The sequence below is a fragment of the Carcharhinus amblyrhynchos genome, unplaced genomic scaffold (assembly GCF_965287045.1).
Source record: "Carcharhinus amblyrhynchos unplaced genomic scaffold, sCarAmb.v2.hapA scaffold_92, whole genome shotgun sequence".
NCBI lineage: Eukaryota > Metazoa > Chordata > Chondrichthyes > Carcharhiniformes > Carcharhinidae > Carcharhinus > Carcharhinus amblyrhynchos.
In genome coordinates, this window is record NW_027649832.1 from 203719 (window position 1) to 223136 (window position 19418).

Sequence of the window (19418 nt, forward strand, 5' to 3'; positions counted from 1 at the left end):
ACAAACCATATCAAATAAAACTGAGGGACAAATTAAGGTGGCAGCCTCTTAATGAGACACTGCCTTAGACAAAAAAAAACAAATAAAACTTACAACATCAAACCAAAACATGATGAAGAGTTCGATAAGGCACCCCGTCCCCAAACACATGAGTATGTTGAGGATTTCATTATGATCTTGCGGCAACATTATTTTTTTTATTAATATATCATTCATTCTATGTTATTATACTTCTGCATGGCGGCACCGTGGTTAGCACTGCTGCCTCACAGCGCCAAGAACACAGGTTCAATTTCTGGCTTGGGTCACTATCTGTGCTGAGTCTGCACATTCTCCCCGTGTCTGCGTGGGTTTCCTCTGGGTGCTCCGGTTTCCTCCCACAGTTCAAAGATGTACGGGTTAGGTGGATTGGCCATGCTAAATTGCCCCTTAGTGTCAGGGGCATTAACAGGGTAAATATGTGGGGTTACGGGAATAGAGGCTGGGTGGGATTGTGGTCGGTGCAGACTCGATGGGCCAAATGGCCTCCTTCTGTACTGGAGGGATTCTATTCTATCCTATTAGCAGACAGGAAAGTTGAATGAAAAGCATAGAAAATAAAGCTGTCTTCAAAATAGAATTACAATCCGGATCAAACATAACTCTCCCTCTCTTTCCCCAACCACTAGATTTGCAAATAGATCCAAGGCCTACTTACTAGGACACCCAGATCTTGCTGGGCAACCCCTGGAGTCTGTTGGACAGGCCTGTCTGGGATCTACTGGGCAACCCCTGGAGTCTGTTGGACAGGTCTGTCTGGGATCTGCTGGGCAGCTCTTGCTGGGGTCGGCGGGGCAGTCCCTGTCCTCCTGGCTCCAGTCCCTTTCCTCCTGGCTGCAGTCCTTCTCCCTGTTTGCAATCCCGCTCTTTGCAACAAGTTGCCGGGGCCCAGGCTCAGCTCTCTGAGCTACGCTGTACCGCAGTCCTTTGTGAAGCCGCCTCCCATTCAGCTGATAGAGGGCTTTCTGGGCCGCACTGCGCTCTGGGAAGGCTGGCTGCCATAGCCGGCTGGGCGGAACTGGTTAAAAACACAATTGTGTGGAATATTCCTCCGCTCAGCCCTCGAAGCCACATGGGCAAGCATCATTTGGCGACTTGCAATTTTTTTTTGCTGAACAAACTCAAGGTCTGGTGGACAAATGAGTCCCTGTGGTATTTTTAAGTTTAACAATTTTAAAATTCAAATTTCATCACCTGCAGCAGGGAGCACACTGCAAACTTTCTCTTCCATGCCTTTATTACCCCAGACTTGACTATTTACTGGCTGCCTCCCCGCCCCCCTTCCCGCTTCTTCATGTTAAAAATCCTTGAGATGTGTTAATATGTTCAAGCTGTTCTTGCTGAATATCACTTTGGGATATCCTGAGATCATGAAAAGTGCTTTACAAATGAAACTCATAATTTCTTCTCGCATCAGATCTTTTTGAATGAGCACGTTTTTAATATAATTCCTCTTAGACTTTCTGATAGATGATCACCGGAACCACGGAGATTGAGGGGCGACCTGATAGAAGCTTACAAGATTATGAGGGGCATGGACAGAGTGGATAGTCAGAAACTTTTTCCCAGAGTGGAGGAGTTAATTAGTGAGGGCCTTGGTTTAAAGTGCGAGGGTTTAAAGGAGATGAACCAGGCAAGTTTTTACACAGAGGGTGGTGTGTGCCTGGAATTCACTGCTGGGGGGTGGGTAGTGGAAGCTGATACAATAGTGACTTTTAAGGGCATGTTGACAAATACACGAATAGGATGGGAATGGAGGAATATGGTCCCTGGAAGGGTAGAGGATTTTAGTTCAGATGGGTGGCATGTTTGGTGCAGACTTGGAAGGCAGAAGGGCCTGTTCCATTGCTGTAATTTTCTTTATTCTTTATTTTTATCATTCCCGACTATTAAGGGAAATTCAGGCCGGAGGTCTCTGATCTCGTACACCCCACTATTGCTGCCAGTGAGAACTTTTCGCCCAAATCTCAATTCACAGCAGCGAGACCAAAGAATCCCTCACTATCTGGGGGCTATCACTGATAAGGAACTGAACTGGACTAGCCATACTAGTGGCTACTAGAGCAGATCAAAGTTGAGGAATCCTGCAGTAACTCACCTCCTGACTCCCCACATTCTATCCACCATCTACAAGGCACAATTCAGGAATCTGATGAAATACTCCCCACTTTCCAACAGCACTCAAAAAGTTTGACACTACCCAGGACACAGCAACCCCACTTGATTGGCATCACACCACAAACAGTCAGTCCCTCCACCACTAGCAGCTGTGTGTACCATTCATAGATGCATTGCAGCAACTCAGCAAGATTGCGTAGACAGCACCTTCTAAATCCATGACCACTACCATCTAGAAGGACAGGGCAGCAGATGCCTGGGAACACCACCATCTGTAAGTTCCCCTCCAAGTCCTGACTCAGAAACATACATGGAGATTCTATCCCAGATTGTACGAGGGGGTTCTATCCTGGGATTGTACATGGAGATTCCATCTCAAGATTGTACATGGAGATTCTATCCTGGGATTTACCATGAGGATTCTATCTTCAGGGATACTCCAGCTCTCTGTCCCTCACTTTCTCCCTCCCCTGACTCCCTTTGTCCTCGCTCCATTCCCCTCTCTCGCTCATCCTCACTGTCTACCTCTCACTCACTTGTGTCCCTCCTCTCCCTGACCTCACTCTCATTCTCTCCCTTACTCTCTCACTTCATCCCTACCTCACTCTATTCCTCCCAATCACACTCCCTCCCTCTTGCTGTTTTCCTCCCCCTTGCTCACTCCCTCCCCCTCGTTCACTCTCTTCTCCTCATCCTCTGCCTTCTCCTCGCACATTCCACCCCTTGTCCTCTCCCTACTTCTCACCTTCTCCAATCCACTCTTTCCTCCTCTCACTCTCTAAATACCTCTTCCTCACCCTTATTCTGATCCCCATTCTCTCCCCCACTTTCTCCCTCACCCTCTCCTCCCCCTCTCCCTACCCCAAATTCTCTCTCTCTCACACCTCCATACATCTCAATCTCACTCCCCTTCATTCTCTCCTCTCACTGTCCCTCACCCGCACTCTCTCTCCCCTTCACTCCCACTATCCCTTACTTTCTCCTTCCCCCTCACTCTCTCCCACCCCTCTCTCTCCTCCTCACTCACAAGAACACGAGAAATAGAAGCAGAAGTAGGCCATCAGGACCTTTCAAGCCTGCCCTACCATTCAATAGGATCATGGCTGATCTATGCTGGCCTCAACACCTTCCCTGTGCCATTCCTCCATAGCCCTCTATTTCTTGATTAATCAAATGCTTATCCATCTCCACTTTAAATATATAGAATAATCCAACCTCCACTACCCTTAAAGGCAGAGAATTCCAGAGATTTACCACCCTCTGTGGGAAGAAACTTTCGCACTTCAGTGTTAATTGACCAGCCCTTTATCTTGTAGCTGTGACCCCTTTTTTTAAGGCTCTCCCACAAGTGAAAATATCTCACCATCCACCCTGTCAAACCCCTTCAGGATCTTATAATTTGAATAATGTCACACCTTCCTCTTTTAAACGTCAAGGAGTACAGACCCTGACTATTTATTGATTTAACTATTATTGTCACATGTGCTAAGATACAGTGAAAAGTATTGTTTCTTCTGAGCTATAGAGACAAAACATACAATTCACAGAGTACATAGGGGAGAAGGAAAGAATAGGGTGTAGAATATAGCATTACAGTTACTGATAGGGTGAAGAGAAAAATCAGCTTAATGTGTGTTAGGACCATTCAAAAGTCTGATGGTAGCAGGGAAGAAGCTGTTCTTGAATCAGTTGGTGCATGTTTTCAGACTTCATCACCTTTGATATACATAGGGGCACGTCCTCCACTACATTTTGTGAAGTCAATGACTATCTCCTTCATTTTACTAAAGTTTAAAGTTTATTTATTGGTAAGGCTTACATCAACACTGCAATGAAGTGACTGTGAAATTTCCCTAGTCGCCACATTCCGGCAGCCGTTCGGGTTAATGCACCAAACCAGCGCGTTTTTCAGACTGTGGGAGGAAACTGGAGCATCCGGAGGAAACCCACTCAGGCACGGGGACAATGTGCAAACTCTACACAGATAGTGACCCGAGCCAGGAATTGAACCCAGGTCCCTGGTGCTGTGAGGCAGCAGTGCTAACCAGTGTACCACCATGCTGCCCTACATTGACAGCGTTCACTGACATTGAGGGAGAGATTACTGAATTGCACCATTTCAACAGATTCTCTATCGCATTTCCGTACTTCACTTCGTCATTGTTTGAGATCCGACCCAATACAGTGGTGTCATCCGCAAACTTGAAAATGGAGTTCTGCATTCTATTCCAGAAATTGAGAATTTGGCCATGTTGTCATAAGTGCATAAGGAGTATAGTAAGGGGCTGAGGACACAGCCTAGTGGACCTGAGGGTAATCGTGGAGGAGATGTCATTACCTATCCCTTCTAGTTGTGGGTTAGGAAGTCTGGAATCCAGTTGCAGTGGGAGGAACCAAGCCCTAGGCTATGGAGTTTGCAGATGATGGCCCTGATTTTACTGGCATGGCCACCCGAAATCAGGGCAGGCAAGGTTCGAGCATCTCCCTTTGGCCTCGGGCGCGATCTCATGAGCCTTGGGCGGCTGTGCCAGTAAAATCAGGGCGGTGTTTCCCACTGCAGAATTATAATTTCCTCATCACAATCTGCCCTGCCATCTGTCTTCATATCATCGGCAAATTTGTAAATGTACATTCTGTTTCTTCATGCAGGTCAGCGAATAGTGAACAATTGCGGGCCAAGAACTGCTTCCTGCGATACTCCACCAGTTACATCTTTAGACCATAAGACATAGGAGCAGAATTAGGCCACTTGGCCCATCGAGTCTGCTCCACCATTCAATCCTGGCTGATATTTTTCTCGTCCCCATTCTACCATCTTTTTCCTATAACCCCTGATCCCCTTATTAATCAAGAACCTATCTATCTCTGTCTTAAAGACACTCAATGTCCTGGCCTCCACAGCCTTCTGCGTCAAAGAGTTCTACAGATTCACCACTCTCTGGCTGAAGAAATTCCTCCTCATCTCTGTTTTAGCCTGAGGTTATGCCCTCTGGTTCTAGTTTTTCCTATTCGTGGAAACATCCTCTCCACGTCCACTTTATCCAGGCCCCGCAGTATCCAGTAAGTTTCAGTAATTTCCCCCCTCATCCTTCTAAACTCCAACGAGTACAGACCCAGAGTCCTCAACCGTTCCTCATATGACAAGCTCTTCATTCCAGGGGTCATTCTTGTGAACATCTGCTGGACACTTTTCAAGGCCAGCACATCCTTCCTTAGATATGGGGCCCAAAACTGCTCACAATACTCCAAATGGTGTCTGACCAGAACCTTATACAGTCTCAGAAGTACATCCCTGCTCTTGCAATCTAAGTAAGAAGTCTCACAACATCAGGTAAAAGTGAGGGGATCAGGGGTTGTAGGGAAAAGATGGGAGAATGGGGATGAGAAAAATGTCAGCCAGGATTGAATGGTGGAGCAGACTCGATGGGCCAAGTGACCTAATTCTGCTCCTATGTCTTATGGTCCTATGGTTTATTTGGCAGCACTAGCTTTCAGAGCCTCAAGCTCCTTCTTCAGATGACTGAGGACTTGTGTTCACAAATAGGGCATATAAAGACACAAACTCAATTTACAAGATAATGGTTGGAATGCGAGTCTTTACAGAAAATCAAGTGTTAAAGGTATAGACAATGTGAGCGGAGAAAGGGTTAAGCACAGGTTAAAGAGATTTGTATTGTCCCCAGCCAGGTGAGTTAGTGAGATTTTGCAAACCCAGGCAAGTCATGGGGGTTACAGATCGTGAACCCAAGATCTTGCGTTCTAACCCTCTTGACATGAATGTTAACATTGCATTAGCCATACTAATTGCCAACTAAACCTGCACATTAACCTTAAGAGAATCTTGAACAATGATTCCCAAGTCTCTTTGTGTTTCTCATTTCCTAAGCATTTTCCCATTTCGAAAAGTCTATGCCTCCATTCCTCCTTTCTCAATACTACCTGTCCCACTACATATCTTTGTACGATCTGCAAACTTAACAACAGTGCCTTCAGTTCCTTCGTCCAAATCATTAATGTATATTGTGAAATCCTTCCACTCTGTAAACTCCCTCCCTGCCTTCCTTCCCTCTTTCTCCCCTTCTCTCAGATGCCCTTTGACCTACGGATGAATGAATGGATGAACGAACACCACTCAACAATCACCGGGCAAGTCTGTTCTCTTCCTGTTGGGGAACATGACAGCAGTCATGGGCATTCAGCCTCTGATCTTTGGGTAAGCATTCTCTAAGGCGGCATTTACGACAGCACACAGTCGCTGAGCAGAGACTGATAGCCAAGTTCTGCACACATGCGGACGGCCTCAACCGGGATCTTGGGTTCATGTCCCACTATCTGTAAACCCCATAACTTGCCTGGACTTGCAAAATCTCACTAACTCTCCTATCTGGGGACAATACACATCTCTTTAACCTGTGCTTAATGCTCTCTCCACTAACATTGTCTGTACCTTTAAGACTTAATTATCTGTAGAGACTCGCATTCCAATCATTATTTTGTAAATTGAGTTTGTACCTTTATATGCCCTGTTTCTGAACACAACTCCCCACTCACCTGATGAAGGGGTAGTGCTCCGAAAGCTAGTGGCTTTTGCTACCAAATAAACCTGTTGGACTTTAACCTGGTGTTGGGTGACTTCCTACTGTTCTCAACCCAGTCCAAGGCCAGCATCTCCCACATCATGCCCTTTGACCTTACCAGGACAATGGACAACTGCTCAGAGTGTGGGTATGCTGGCGTTGGACTGGCGTAAACACAGTAAAAAGTCTGACAACACCAGGTTTTAGTCCAACCTATTTATTTGATAATATACTCACTAGCTTTCGGGGTTACCCCCTTCGTCAGGTGAATGGAGAGTTCTGGCCTCAGACAGAGCATATAAAGCACAGACAGTTTAGAGATTACTGATTAAAATGCGAATCCTTACACCTAACCTGCTGTTCAAGACCTGAAGTGGCTGATAATGTGAGTGGAAGGAGCACTGATCACAGTTTAAAGAGATGTGTATTGTCTCCAGACAGTACAGTAAGTGAGGTTTTGCAAACCCAGGCAAGTCACGGGGGTTACAGATAGTGCGACATGAACCCAAGATCCCTGTTGAGACCGTCCTCATGTGTGCGGAACTTGGCTATCAGTCTCTGCTCAGCGACTCTGCGCTGTCGTGTGTTGTGAAGGCCGCCTTGGAGAATGCTTACCCGAAGGTCAGAGGCTGAATGCCCGTGACCACTGAAGTGTTCGCCAACAGGAAGGGAACAGTCTTGCCTGGTGACTGTCGAGCGATGTTCATTCATCCGTTGTTGTAGCGAACATCTCGAACATCTCGCCAGGGCCATCCCCACACCCCCACTTCTTGCTTTCAGACAACCACACAACCTCAAACAGACCATTGTTCGCAGCAAACTACCCAGCCTTCAGGAGAACAGTGACCACAATACCACACAACCCTGTCACAGCAACCTCTGCAAGACATGCCGGATCATCGACATGGATACCATCATCACACGTGAGAATACCATCCACCAGGTACATGGTAAATACTCTTGCAACTCGGCCAACATTGTCTACCTGATACGTTGCAAGAAAGGATGTCCCGAAGCATGGTACATTGGGGAGACCATGCAGACGCTACGACAGAGGGTAACCCCTCGAAAGCTTGTGAGAATATTATCAAATAAACAGGTTGGACTAAAACCTGGTGTTGTCAGACTTTTTACTGTGTTTACGCCAGCCCAACGCCGGCATACCCACATCATATCTGTGGGTCAGACAGTAACCATCCCACCCAAACACAGGCCCAGCGCCGATCTCGCCCCGCCCAATCCCCGGCTCCGACCCCGCTCCAGCGGCGAGTCCCCCGCCCCCTCCGCGTCCGCCCGCGAGACAGCACGGCCCAATGACGCCTGGCGGGTCTGACGTCACCGCGCTGATTGACAGGTGCTCTGTCCATTAGGAACCGCCGGGCGGGCCTGGCTGCGTCCCCGCCCCCCAGGGGCTGATCCAATGGGAGCGCAGGAGGAGGCGGCAGGGAGAATCCGGCTCCCTTTGTCCCGAGCAATCTGTGTCAGAGTGGGTAAAGCTGCAGCAACCTGGAATATCCTGGAATAGACACATCCCAGCCTGGAAAATTCTGAAATAGACACATCCCAGCCTGGAAAATCCTGGAATAGACACATCTCAGCCTGGAAAATCCTGGAATAGACACATCCCAGCCTGTAATATCCTGGAATAGGCATTTCCCAGCCTGGAATATCCTGGAATAGATACATCCCAGCCTGGAGTATCTTGGAATAGACAAATCCCAACCTGGAATATCCTGGAATAGGCATTTCCCAGCCTGGAATATCCTGGAATAGATAAATCCCAGCCTGGAAAATCTTGGAATAGACACATCCCAGCCTGGAATATCTTGGAAAAGACACATCCCAGCCTGGAATATCCTGGAATAGACATATCCAAGTCTGAAATATCCTGGAATAGACACATCCCAGCCTGGAATAGACACATCTCAGCCTGGAATACACATATCCCAGCCTGGAATAGACACATCCCAGCCTGGAATATCTTGGAGTACACACATCCCAGCCTGGAATATTTTGGAATAGACAGATCTGAACCTGGGATATTCTGAAATAGCAGATCTGAAGCTGCAATAGATGCATCCACTCTTGTCTGGAATACCCTGGAAGAGAATCTTGTCCAGTTTGCAGCAGATCCACCGCAGCCTGGAATACCCTGAAATGGACCAACCCATCCCGGAATAGGTTGATCTTTGCCTGAAATAACCTGGAATAGATGTGCGACATACAATCCAGCAGCCTCTCTCATCCAGCTTTAATTCATACTCAGTTTGAATCCAGACTCATTCCGGTCCCTCGTTCTAATCCAGCTTCAGTTCTGTGGTGGAGTTAATTCGTTAAATAGAGATCCCAGTTTACAGTGTGGAAGCAAACCTGAAGCTTTGTGTGTGGAGCAAAGCTGTGAGTGAAATTCTTTTCCTTTTACTCTTTGGCCTGGATTTAGAATTTTATACCCCCCCACCCTCTAGATCTTAAAGGGGTAATTGCATTCCTCCCTATGCGATTGACGATTACCTTCCATTGTTTGTTAATTAGTGAAGTGGCAAAGCGTTTGAGGGGTCGCTTCAGCTCCCTCCCTTCCGTTTTCTGTCTTCTAGACCAAAACTAATTGACCGACCATGCTGATCAAACTGGGTTAAACAAACATAAGATCAGTAGAAACAGAAGCAGGAGTAAGCCATTTGGCTCCTCGAATGCACAATAACACAATAATTAGTGGCGGCTTGGTGACACAGTGGTTAGTACTGTGGCTTCACGGTGTCAGAGACACGGATTCAATTCCAGCCTTGGTTGACTGTGTGGAGTATGCATATTCTTCCTGTGTTTTTATCGGTTTCCTCCAGGTTCTTTGGTTTCTTTCCATGGTCCAAAGATGTGCTGGTTAGTTGGGTTGGCCATGCTGACTTGGTGCCCAATGATGTGCTGGTTAGGTGGATTGGCCATGCTGACTTGGTGACCAATGATGTGCTGGTTAGTTGGGTTGGCCATGCTAACTTGGTGTCCAATGATGTGCTGATTAGGTGGATTGGCCATGCTAACTTGGTGTCCAATGATGTGCTGGTTAGTTGGGTTGGCCATGCTGACTTGGTGTCCAATGATGTGCTGGTTAGTTGGGTTGGCCATGCTGACTTGGTGACCAATGATGTGAAGGTTAGTTGGGTTGGCCATGCTAACTTGGTGTCCACTGATGTGAAGGTTAGGTGGATTGACCATGGTAAATGTGTAGGGTTTCGTGGATAGGGCCAGGGTGGGATGAGTTGGGGGCTTGGGTGAGATGCTCTGTTGGGGAGTGGGGTGCAGGCTCAATAGGCAGAATGGCCTCCTTCTGCACTTTTGGGGGTTCTAGGGCTATTCTGATTGTGGCCTTACCCAGTTTTCTGACTGTCTTCCTTCAAGCCCTGAATCCCTTGTCGATCAAAAATGTCTCACCCAGCCTTGAATATCTCACTGCCCTCTGGGGAAGAGAATTCCAAACATGAACTGATCCTCCAAGGGGAAATAAAAGCTCCGGATGGAATTGCTTTTAAATTCAGCAAAGGCCAATGGTGGGGCAGGAGATGTGGCATGAAGCCCGCTGACCACGATACTGGGTTTTTGCTCTGTATTGCCTGGCATTTAGGCAAAAAGAAACGTGAGGCTCAGAGGTGGGTGGCCTCTCATTCACCCGGCCCAACACCACCTCATTACTCCACTTAAACGTTGCCTTAACGTGTGCCGGTCACCTCTCCTTGGTCCACAGCAGTAGGTGGCTGCAAAGAAGGCTGCCCGCACTTCGTCTCCCTGAGCACAGGGGAGTCACAGCTTGGTGTCTTCTAACCTCCCACAGGGAGGACAATGCTAAACTGGGGCACCAACACAGCATAGTGGCAGCACTGGTCAGTGCCAACTCCCTGCACCCAGTGATGCAAAAGGGTGAGTGAGTTTCTCTGTTCGGCCGTAGTTTCTTTTCCATTGCTGACACACACCCACAGGGCACTCACTCATTGCCACCTCAGGGGGCACCACCATAGAAAATTACAGCAAAGAAACAGGTCTTTTGGCCCTCCTTGCCTGTGTCGAACTATTTTTTGCCTAGTCCCACTGACCTGCACTTGAACCATATCCCTCCACACCCCTCTCATCCATGTACCTGTCCAAGTTTTTCTTAAATGTTAAAAGTGACCCCGCATTTACCACTTTATCTGGCAGCTCGTTCCACACTCCCACCACTCTCTGTGTGAAGAAGCCCCCCCTCCTAATATTCCCTTTAAACTTTTCTCCTTTCACCCTTAACCCATGCCCTCTGGTTTTTTTCTCCCCTAGCCTCAGTGGAGAAAGCCTGCTTGCATTCACTCTATCTACACCCATCAAAATCTTATACACCTCTATCAAATATCTCCTCGTTCTTCTACGCCCCAGGGAATAAAGTCCTAACCTATTCAATCTCTCTCTGCAACTCAGCTTCTCAAGTCTTGGCAACGTCCTTGTGAACCTTCCACACACACACCCATCCTCATGTCGCCTACGGCTCATTTCCTCATAGCCCCCCAGCTCCTACTCACCATCCGCACATACAGACCAGGTACCCTTACTATTTGTCCTGCCATGCATCCTGCTTATACTCTCTCCCCCTTGCTTTCACACAGGACACTTTGGTTCATAATAAAATGGCAGCGATCCCAAATGGGAGGAGGGATTCCAGAAGTGAAAATCCTCCCAGAATTTGAGGAAGCAAGCACTCCAGCTGGGCTGTGTGGAAGTTGACTGTTCCTGCACCAACGGTGAGGAGGCAGTGACGAACCAACTGAGGATCCAGCACAGCATCATCCATCACACAACATTGACTTGAGTCATGTCTCCTGGATGATACAGATTAGAAACCCCAAAGTATGTTACAAAGCCTGACTAGACCCAAATAATTTATTTTATTTTGGTATTAGTGTGAGGATAAGGTACTTTAGTGCAGATATGATTCTCCTGACACACTAGGAAGCTTTTATCAAAACAAATTTTATTTAACAATACAGTTTAACAATAACAAATGAAGTTGCTTAACTTTTCCCAACTGCAATACTTAAGCATGCCAAGCTACAATTTTTAACTGCTAATCTACCTCTGCTAACCTATTTCTATAAGTTACAAATCAAGCACTATTCCTCTTATAGACATAATTTCTCTTCAACATCAGTTAGAAACATACAAGCTAATGTGGTTGTGTACTTGGGTGGCCGGTCCTGGATCCTCCAGAGCACCTCTGGAAATAGAGACCTGTTTCTCCTAGCAGGTCCCAAACAGCAGCCTCCAGAGAGAGAGAGACCTCTTGCTTCTTTCAGAACATTGCAGTTACTACCTTCTTTTCCCTTCAAGCTTCACTCCTCCCCTTAAGCACATGACTGTCTCAGTCAACCAACCTAATCAAAACCCCAACTCTGAAATCCCCGAGGGAAAACAAATCATCAAAAATGCATTAACTCAGATTCAAACAAACACATCCCTAGGTAAAATCAAGCCTGCATTCTCAGCATGTGAGCTGCCTGGTGCAGACAAATTGGCACTGTGTAAAACAGCTGAATTTTAAACATACTCTTCACAAGAAACATGATATAAAAACATTTCTTAAAGGTACAGTATCATCACATTGCTGCCACAGCAGGGGAACAGCCCAGGGAGTCCACCAGCCAGGACCAAGACAGCTCCGAGACCAGCCTGGATGATTTCACTGACATGGGGTGGAATCATCCCAGATTCTCTGACCCCCCGCCATGGCTGGGATTCTCTGGTCCCGCTGCAGTGAATGAAGATTTAGCTGAGTGCTAAATTCACCACTCTCGCTGGCAGCAGCGGCGCAGTGTGAATGTCAGTTTCAGACTGAAAACCAGCATGGAGCTCTCCAGCTGTGCAGCTGAGTTTTCTCTCCAAATTCTCCAGCCCTCAGTGCACAGAGAATCCAGGATGGGGTTTGATTTGGCGGCACAGGGTCTGATAGAGCCAGCAAGACCTAGTCCACAGGGTGCCATCTTTAAAGGGTGTCCTCATGTCTGCAAAACTTAAACTTTCACACATGGACACAGAGGACACCCGCCAAACCCCAAACGTGAGGTGGCACCCCCCCCCCAAACATAAGGGGAAACCACCCCCCCCGTCCAAAACCGCCCTATTGCACTGCCACCTGCCAGACTGGCACTACCAGAGAAGATCGCAATCAGAAACCTCACCGCCAGGAATCCCGTTTTCAGCCTTGCGTGAGTTTTAGCAACTGTTTCATGATTTGCACCCACGGCTCATGCAGCTGCTGAATTGCCTGAAGAACCATCACAGTGCTCACCCACACCCTGCACCAGTGCAGAGATACACATCTGGGTGGCACCTCGTTTCAGAGCAGCCTCAGGGTCATAGCACCACCCACAGCAAGCGGAGGCGGGATGGCCCCAGGAATCGGCACTCAGAGGCCTGGAGTCTGCCGAGGCCCAGTCGGATGACGAGCCTCTGGACTCGGTCATGCCTCATCTGCTGGAGTTCCAAAGGCAAAGCCAGGAACATTAGGAAGGGATGTCAGCTGCACTCACCTCCTTTCCGAGGAGATGGTGCTGGCACTCCGACACAACCTGGTCAATACAGGTAAGGCAATACCTTACCTGGTCAATAAGGACAATGGGAACCTTGCATTGTCCCAAGGTTCACTCCCAGGCCCAGTCAATGGGAAGCACCTGACAAGACGCGTATCAGCACATCTTGGAGGGGTCAGACAGCTCTCCCCAGCGAATGTGCTTACTCTTTGTCAAATGGGATGTATATAGCTTGCCTGATCTCGGGACTGAAAAGCTTGATGTACGAGGAGTGTCTGAGGCCTCTGGATCTGTACTTGATGGAGCTTAGAAGGACAAGTTGGGGAGGGGGGGGTGGTGGGGAAATAGCATTGAAACTTACAGAATAATGAAATGTGTGGACAGAATGGACACGGGTTAACTGTTTCCATTAGTGGAAGAGACTAACAGCCGAGGGCACCGCCTCAGGGTAAAGAGACAACCCTTAGACTCGAGAAGGAATTTCTTCAGCCAGAGGGTAGTGAATCTATGGAATTCATTGCCACTGAGGTTGTGGAGGTCAAGTCATTGAGTGTGTTAAAGACAAAGGTAGATAGGTTCTTGATTGATAAAGGGATTAAGAGTTACAGGGAAAAAAAGTGGGAGGATCGCATTCATAGAATCCCTACAGTGCAGAAGGAGGCCATTTGGCCCATTAATAAGAACATAAGAAATAGGAGCAGGAGTAGGCCATCCAGCCCTTCGAGCCTGCCCCGCCATTCAATAAGATCATGGCTGATCTGTCGTGGCTCAGTTCCACTTTCCGGCCCTCTCCCCATAACCCTTAATCCCCTCTCTTATCAAGAACCCATCAACCCGCGTCTTAAAAATATTTAGCGAGGCAGCCTCCACCACTTCAACGGGCAGAGAATTCCAGAGATTCACCACCCTTTGAGTGAAGAAGTTCCTCCTCAACTCCGTTCTAAACCGCCTCCCCTTTATCTTGAGGCTGTGCCCCCTAGTCCTACTGTCTTTTTTGAGCGGGAAGAGTCTCTCCACCTCTATCCTATCCATCCCATTCATCATCTTATACGTCTCAATGAGATCTCCCCTCATTCTTCTAAACTCTAACGAGTACAAGCCTAGTTTATTCAGCCTCTCCTCATAGCTCAATCCCCTCAACTCCGGTATCAGCCTAGTAAACCTCCTCTGCACTCCCTCCAGGGCCAAAATATCCTTGCGCAGGTGCGGCGCCCAAAAGATTCTGCACCAACAACAATTCCACCCAGGCCCGATTCCTGTAACCCACATATTTACTCTGCTAATCCCCCGACACTAGGTTCAATTTAACACGGCCAATCAACCTAACCCACACATCTTTGGACTGTGGGAGGAAACTGGAGCATCCGGAGAAAACCCATGCAGACACGGGGAGAACATGCAAACTGCACAAAGACAGGGAATCGAACCCAGGTCTCTGGCGCTGTGAGGCAGCAGTGCTAACCACTGTGCCACCGTGCTGCATTGAGAAACCTATCAGCCATAAACAACAAAATCTAACGCCTGCAGTCACTTACGAACTCGCTGGTGTCTGAACAGGTGGGATGACCGAGTGAATCCTTTCCCACACATGAGCAGATGAATGGTCTCTCCCCAGTGTGAACCAGCCAGTGTTTCAGATTACTGAATGAATCGAGCTTCTGGGGATTCCCTTGAATGTTGTATAAGGATGTGCATGTTATTGATGTTTTTCTCTTTTAATCCACAGGTGCTTCGGTCTGCCTTGTTGTCCAACAAGGGGCATACACGCGATGGGTCGTACGAGGGCTGCTCTTGGATGTTTCGAGAGTAGCCTAGTGCTTCACGTCATTAGTGTACGCTTAAACTGGACCAGATGCTGGACAACACGACAGCTCAGTGACTATCACTGTTTGCTGTGCAGATACATGGATTTGGGCCTGTAGCTGTGAGAGTTTGCGCATTCTCCCCGTGCTTGCGTGGGTTTTCTCCGGGTGCTCCAATTTCCTCCCACACCCCAAAGATGTGCTTATAGGCTGATTGGTGTAACAAATTGTCCCTAAATTAGTCTTCCCTCAATGTGGAGTGCCGTAAGCATAGACAAGGGTCATGGGTGGAGGGGGGACTCATAATGTTAAAATGGCGGCGCGGGCTCGTTGGGCCGAAGGGCCTGTTTCCTGTGCTGTGTTGTTCTTTGTTCTTTGAATCCGTTACCACACTCAGAGCAGATGAACAGTCTGTGTCCTGTGTGAACCTCGCTGGTATCTAAGCATCTCAGGTGACTGAGTGAATCACTTCCAACGTTCAGAGCACATGAACAGCCTCTATCCAGTGTGAACTAGCGGGTGTGTGAGCAGGTTGGATGACTTAGCAAATTCCATCCCACATCCCGAACAGACGAACAGCCTCTCTCCGGTGTGAACTCGTTCATGTGTAAACAGGCGGGATGACTCAGGGAATTGCTTCCAACACACAGAGCAGGTGAATGATTTCTCTCCAGTGTGAATGGCGGAGTGGACTCGATGGGCCGAATGGCTCAATTCTGCTCTTCTATCTTATAGCCAATGGTGCGGGGAATCCATAGCTGTCACTGAATGTAGAGTTTAATGTGCCATGGGTTAACTGCCGAGTAGCAATCAGCGACACTCACACACAGCAATGGTGAATTAGTGGGCATAACTGCATGAACAGTTAGACGTGATGTGGAGATGCCGGCGTTGGACTGGGGTAGACACAGTAAGAAGTCTCAAAACACCAGGTTAGAGTCCAACCAGTTTATTTGATCGTAATCTCACAAGCTTTCGGAAACAGTGTTCCTTCGTCAGGTGTGTGGAAGGTTCCACACCAAACGCCAGGGACCGGGGTTCGATTCCTGGCTTGGGTCACTGTCTGTGTGGAGTTTACACACTTTTCCCGTGTCTGCGTGGGTTTCCTCTGGGTGCTCCAGTTTCCTCCCACAATCCGAAAGACATACTGGTTAGGTGCATTGGCCATGCTAAATTCTCCCTCAGTGTACCCAAACAGGCACCGGAGTGTGGCAACTAGGGGATTTTCACAGTAACTTCATTACAGTGTTAATATAAGCCTAATTGTGACTAATAAACAAACGTTAAATTTAAGCCTCCTCTGAAATCTCTCTGCTCCCAGCCCCTCCAGTCTCTCCGCAGAATTGAAATGACTAGAACCGAGAATCACGCAGGTACAACTCCTCCGCAATCTCTCCGAGGCTTTGCCAAGTCAATCACGTTGTTCCTGCGAGCTCCCTTGGGAGAATATTCATCAGTAAGCTGGGAAATCTGGGACTGTTGAAGACGGAAGCTGGGCCGTTGGGCGGCACGGTAGCACAGTGGTTCGCACTGCTGCTTCACAGCTCCAGGGTCCTGGGTTCGATTCCCGGCTCGGGTCACTGTCTGTGTGGAGTTTGCACATTCTCCTCGTGTCTGCGTGGGTTTCCCCCGGGTGGTCCGGTTTCCTCCCACAGTCCAAAGATGTGCGGGTTAGGTTGATTGGCCATGCTAAGAAATTGCCCCTTAGTGTCCGGGGATGCGAAGGTTAGAGGGATTAGTGGGTATAATACGTAGGGATCTGGGGCTAGGGCCTGGGTGGGATTGTGTTCAACTCGATGGGCCGAAGGGCCTCTTTCTTCATTGTAGTGTTTCTATGATTCTAAGTGGGATGAGGGAGGGGTTGGTGCCTCGGGAAACAGAATCAATCTATCTGTCCATCCTCAAGACTGCGAATGTCCTGACTTTCTCTCCTCCTGTTTGTTAACTCGTTTGATTTCTTTTTAAACAGGCCGCTGGAAATGGAGCATTTGCAACCCAGGAGCTCAGAGGGAGAGGATTTGATGGAGCCGTTCAGTTCGTCGTCCCTGGCAGCGGGCAGGAGGCACGGCGCGGAGCGGGCCTATCGCTGCGGGGAGTGCGGGAAGGGTTTTGCCCGGCCTTCCTACCTGGAGATCCACCGGCGGAGCCACACTGGCGAGCGGCCGTTCAGCTGCTTGGTGTGCGGCAAGGCCTTCAGCCAGTCGTCTAACCTGCAGACCCACCAGCGGGTCCACAGCAGCGAGCGGGCGCTGCCCTGCGCCCTGTGCGGGGAGCCCCTGGGCCGCGCCCCCGGCCGGCCCCTCTACGCCCAGGGCTGCTGCTCCCGGTGCGGGCAGGGGACGGGCAGCCGCGCCCCGGCTGCCACCCGTCCGTTCCCCTGCTCGCACTGCCAGAGGCGCTTTGCCAGCGTGTCCCACCTCCGGACCCACCAGCGCAGCCACACGGGCGAGAGGCCCTTCGTCTGCTCCCAGTGCGGGAAGGGCTTCATCTGCTCCTCCCACCTGCTGAAGCACCAGCGCAGCCACACCGGCGAGAGGCCCTTCGCCTGCCCCCAGTGCCCCAAGCGCTTCGCGTGCCCCTCCTACCTGGAGATCCACCGGCGGCTGCACACCGGCGAGCGGCCCTTCCAGTGCGCGGTGTGCGGCAAGCGCTTCGCCTGCTCCTCCAACCTGCTGACCCACCGGCGGGTCCACAGCGGCGCGGGGCCCTTCATCTGCACCCACTGCGGCCGGGGATTCAAGTACATGTCCAAGCTGCAGGCCCACCAGCCCACCCACAGCGCCGAGCGGCCCTTCACCTGCACCGAGTGCGGCAAGCAGTTTAACTACCCCTCCCAGCTGGAGACCCACCGGCGGGTGCACACCGGGGAGAGGCCGTTCGCTTGCCCGCAGTGCGGGAGGGGCTTCACCCGCTCCTACCACCTGCGGATACACCAGCGAGTGCACACCGGGGAGAGACCCTTCAAGTGCTCGCAGTGTGAGAAAGCCTTCACCTGCTCCTCCTACCTGCTGAAGCATCAGAGTGCTCACTCTTGACTTGGCAGGGCTGTGTCTGCTCCCTATGGTGTTAAACACAGCCAAGGGCTTCTACTGCGATGGTCTGGCACTGGGGGGAGAGGGCACGGATGCGAGGAGGTGGGTGTACTTCTTCCTGCTGATGTTGGTTGCCTTCTGTAATTCACCTAGATGTTTAATCTTGTGCATATATACGTATAAATGTCAAATAAACCTCAAACACTTGTGTGTTTCCAGTCCCATTATAATGTGTCCAGGGCATTTGATGGCTGGGTGGCGGATTGGGGAGGTGGCTGCAGTGCCTGCATTAAGAGCTGTGTCTGGTTTGTGGGGAAACGCCTTGTTTTTAGACGGTACTGCTACCTCATGGTGCCAGGGACCCGCGTTCGATTCTGGCCTTGGGTGGCTGTGCAGAATCTGCATGTTCTCTCCACGTCTGCATGGGTTTCCTCCAGGTGCTCTGGTTTCCTTCCACAATGCAAATATGTGCAGTTCAGGTGGATTCTGAATTGCCACTTAGTGTCCAAAGGTGTGCGGGTTAGATGGATTGGCCGTACTAAATTGCCCCTTAGTGTCCAAGGATGTTCTGCTTAGGTGAATTGGCCATGGTAAGTTGCCCCTTGGTGTCCAAAGAGGTGCAGGTTAGGAGGATTAGACATGGTAAATGCACGGGGTTATGGATGTAGGGTGTGTGTGGGTCTGGGTAAGACATTCTTTTGGAGAGTTGGTGCAGATTTGATAGGCCAAATAGCCTCCTTCTGCACTGTAGAGATCTGAAGGCTCATGGGCCGTGCAGAGATTATTAAAGGGGGCATGGTGTGTTTCCAGGTAAAGTGGCATGGGGGTGTTTCCTCCAGTATCCAATTTGTCCTGAGCTTTTGAACTGGGTTTTCACTCGTTACAAGATTTCAAATGGTGTCGCTATTCTGTTACACAAGTCTTCATGGCCCTGAGGAATCAGAAGGGATTCTCCTGTCCACCATCATGTCCCAAGTGTTCATATGCCAGAGAGACAGGTAACAACTGACTGTTTCTCCCCACTTTGCAGTGCAGACCTTTTCCTGGTTGTTCCCGAGATATTGAACCTCAAGAGGATTACAGTCGCAGATTGGCTGAAGATTACCAGGGTTCCCTAGTGATCTCTTATGACAAGGAATGATTCCATAAACTGTGCTCGTGTTCCCTGGGATAGAGAAGGTGAAGGGGATGATTTGATTGAGATTTTATTGGAATTGCTTGCGGGTGGGGAGCAGATTTTAATGTGATCCCAGAAAAACCTGACCTGGGCATTGCTGCATTCTCCGCAATACACACCCGACCTGGGAG

At 49.2% G+C, this 19418-nt stretch overlaps 1 protein-coding gene across 1 annotated transcript; it reads left to right on the plus strand.

The window, feature by feature from the left end:
* The first annotated feature begins 8190 nt into the window (after positions 1-8190).
* Positions 8191-18287, plus strand: LOC145338054 (uncharacterized). Its single transcript, XM_080182838.1, has 2 exons — positions 8191-9131; positions 17048-18287. The coding sequence occupies exon 2, from the start codon at positions 17058-17060 to the stop codon at positions 18111-18113; it is 1056 nt and encodes a 351-aa protein (XP_080038964.1). The 5' UTR covers positions 8191-9131; positions 17048-17057; the 3' UTR covers positions 18114-18287.
* Positions 18288-19418: the final 1131 nt, after the last annotated feature.

Bases quoted from the DNA above. Each gene is read 5' to 3' on its own strand.
- LOC145338054 (XM_080182838.1), top strand. From the start codon at position 17,058: ATGGAGCATTTGCAACCCAGGAGCTCAGAGGGAGAGGATTTGATGGAG.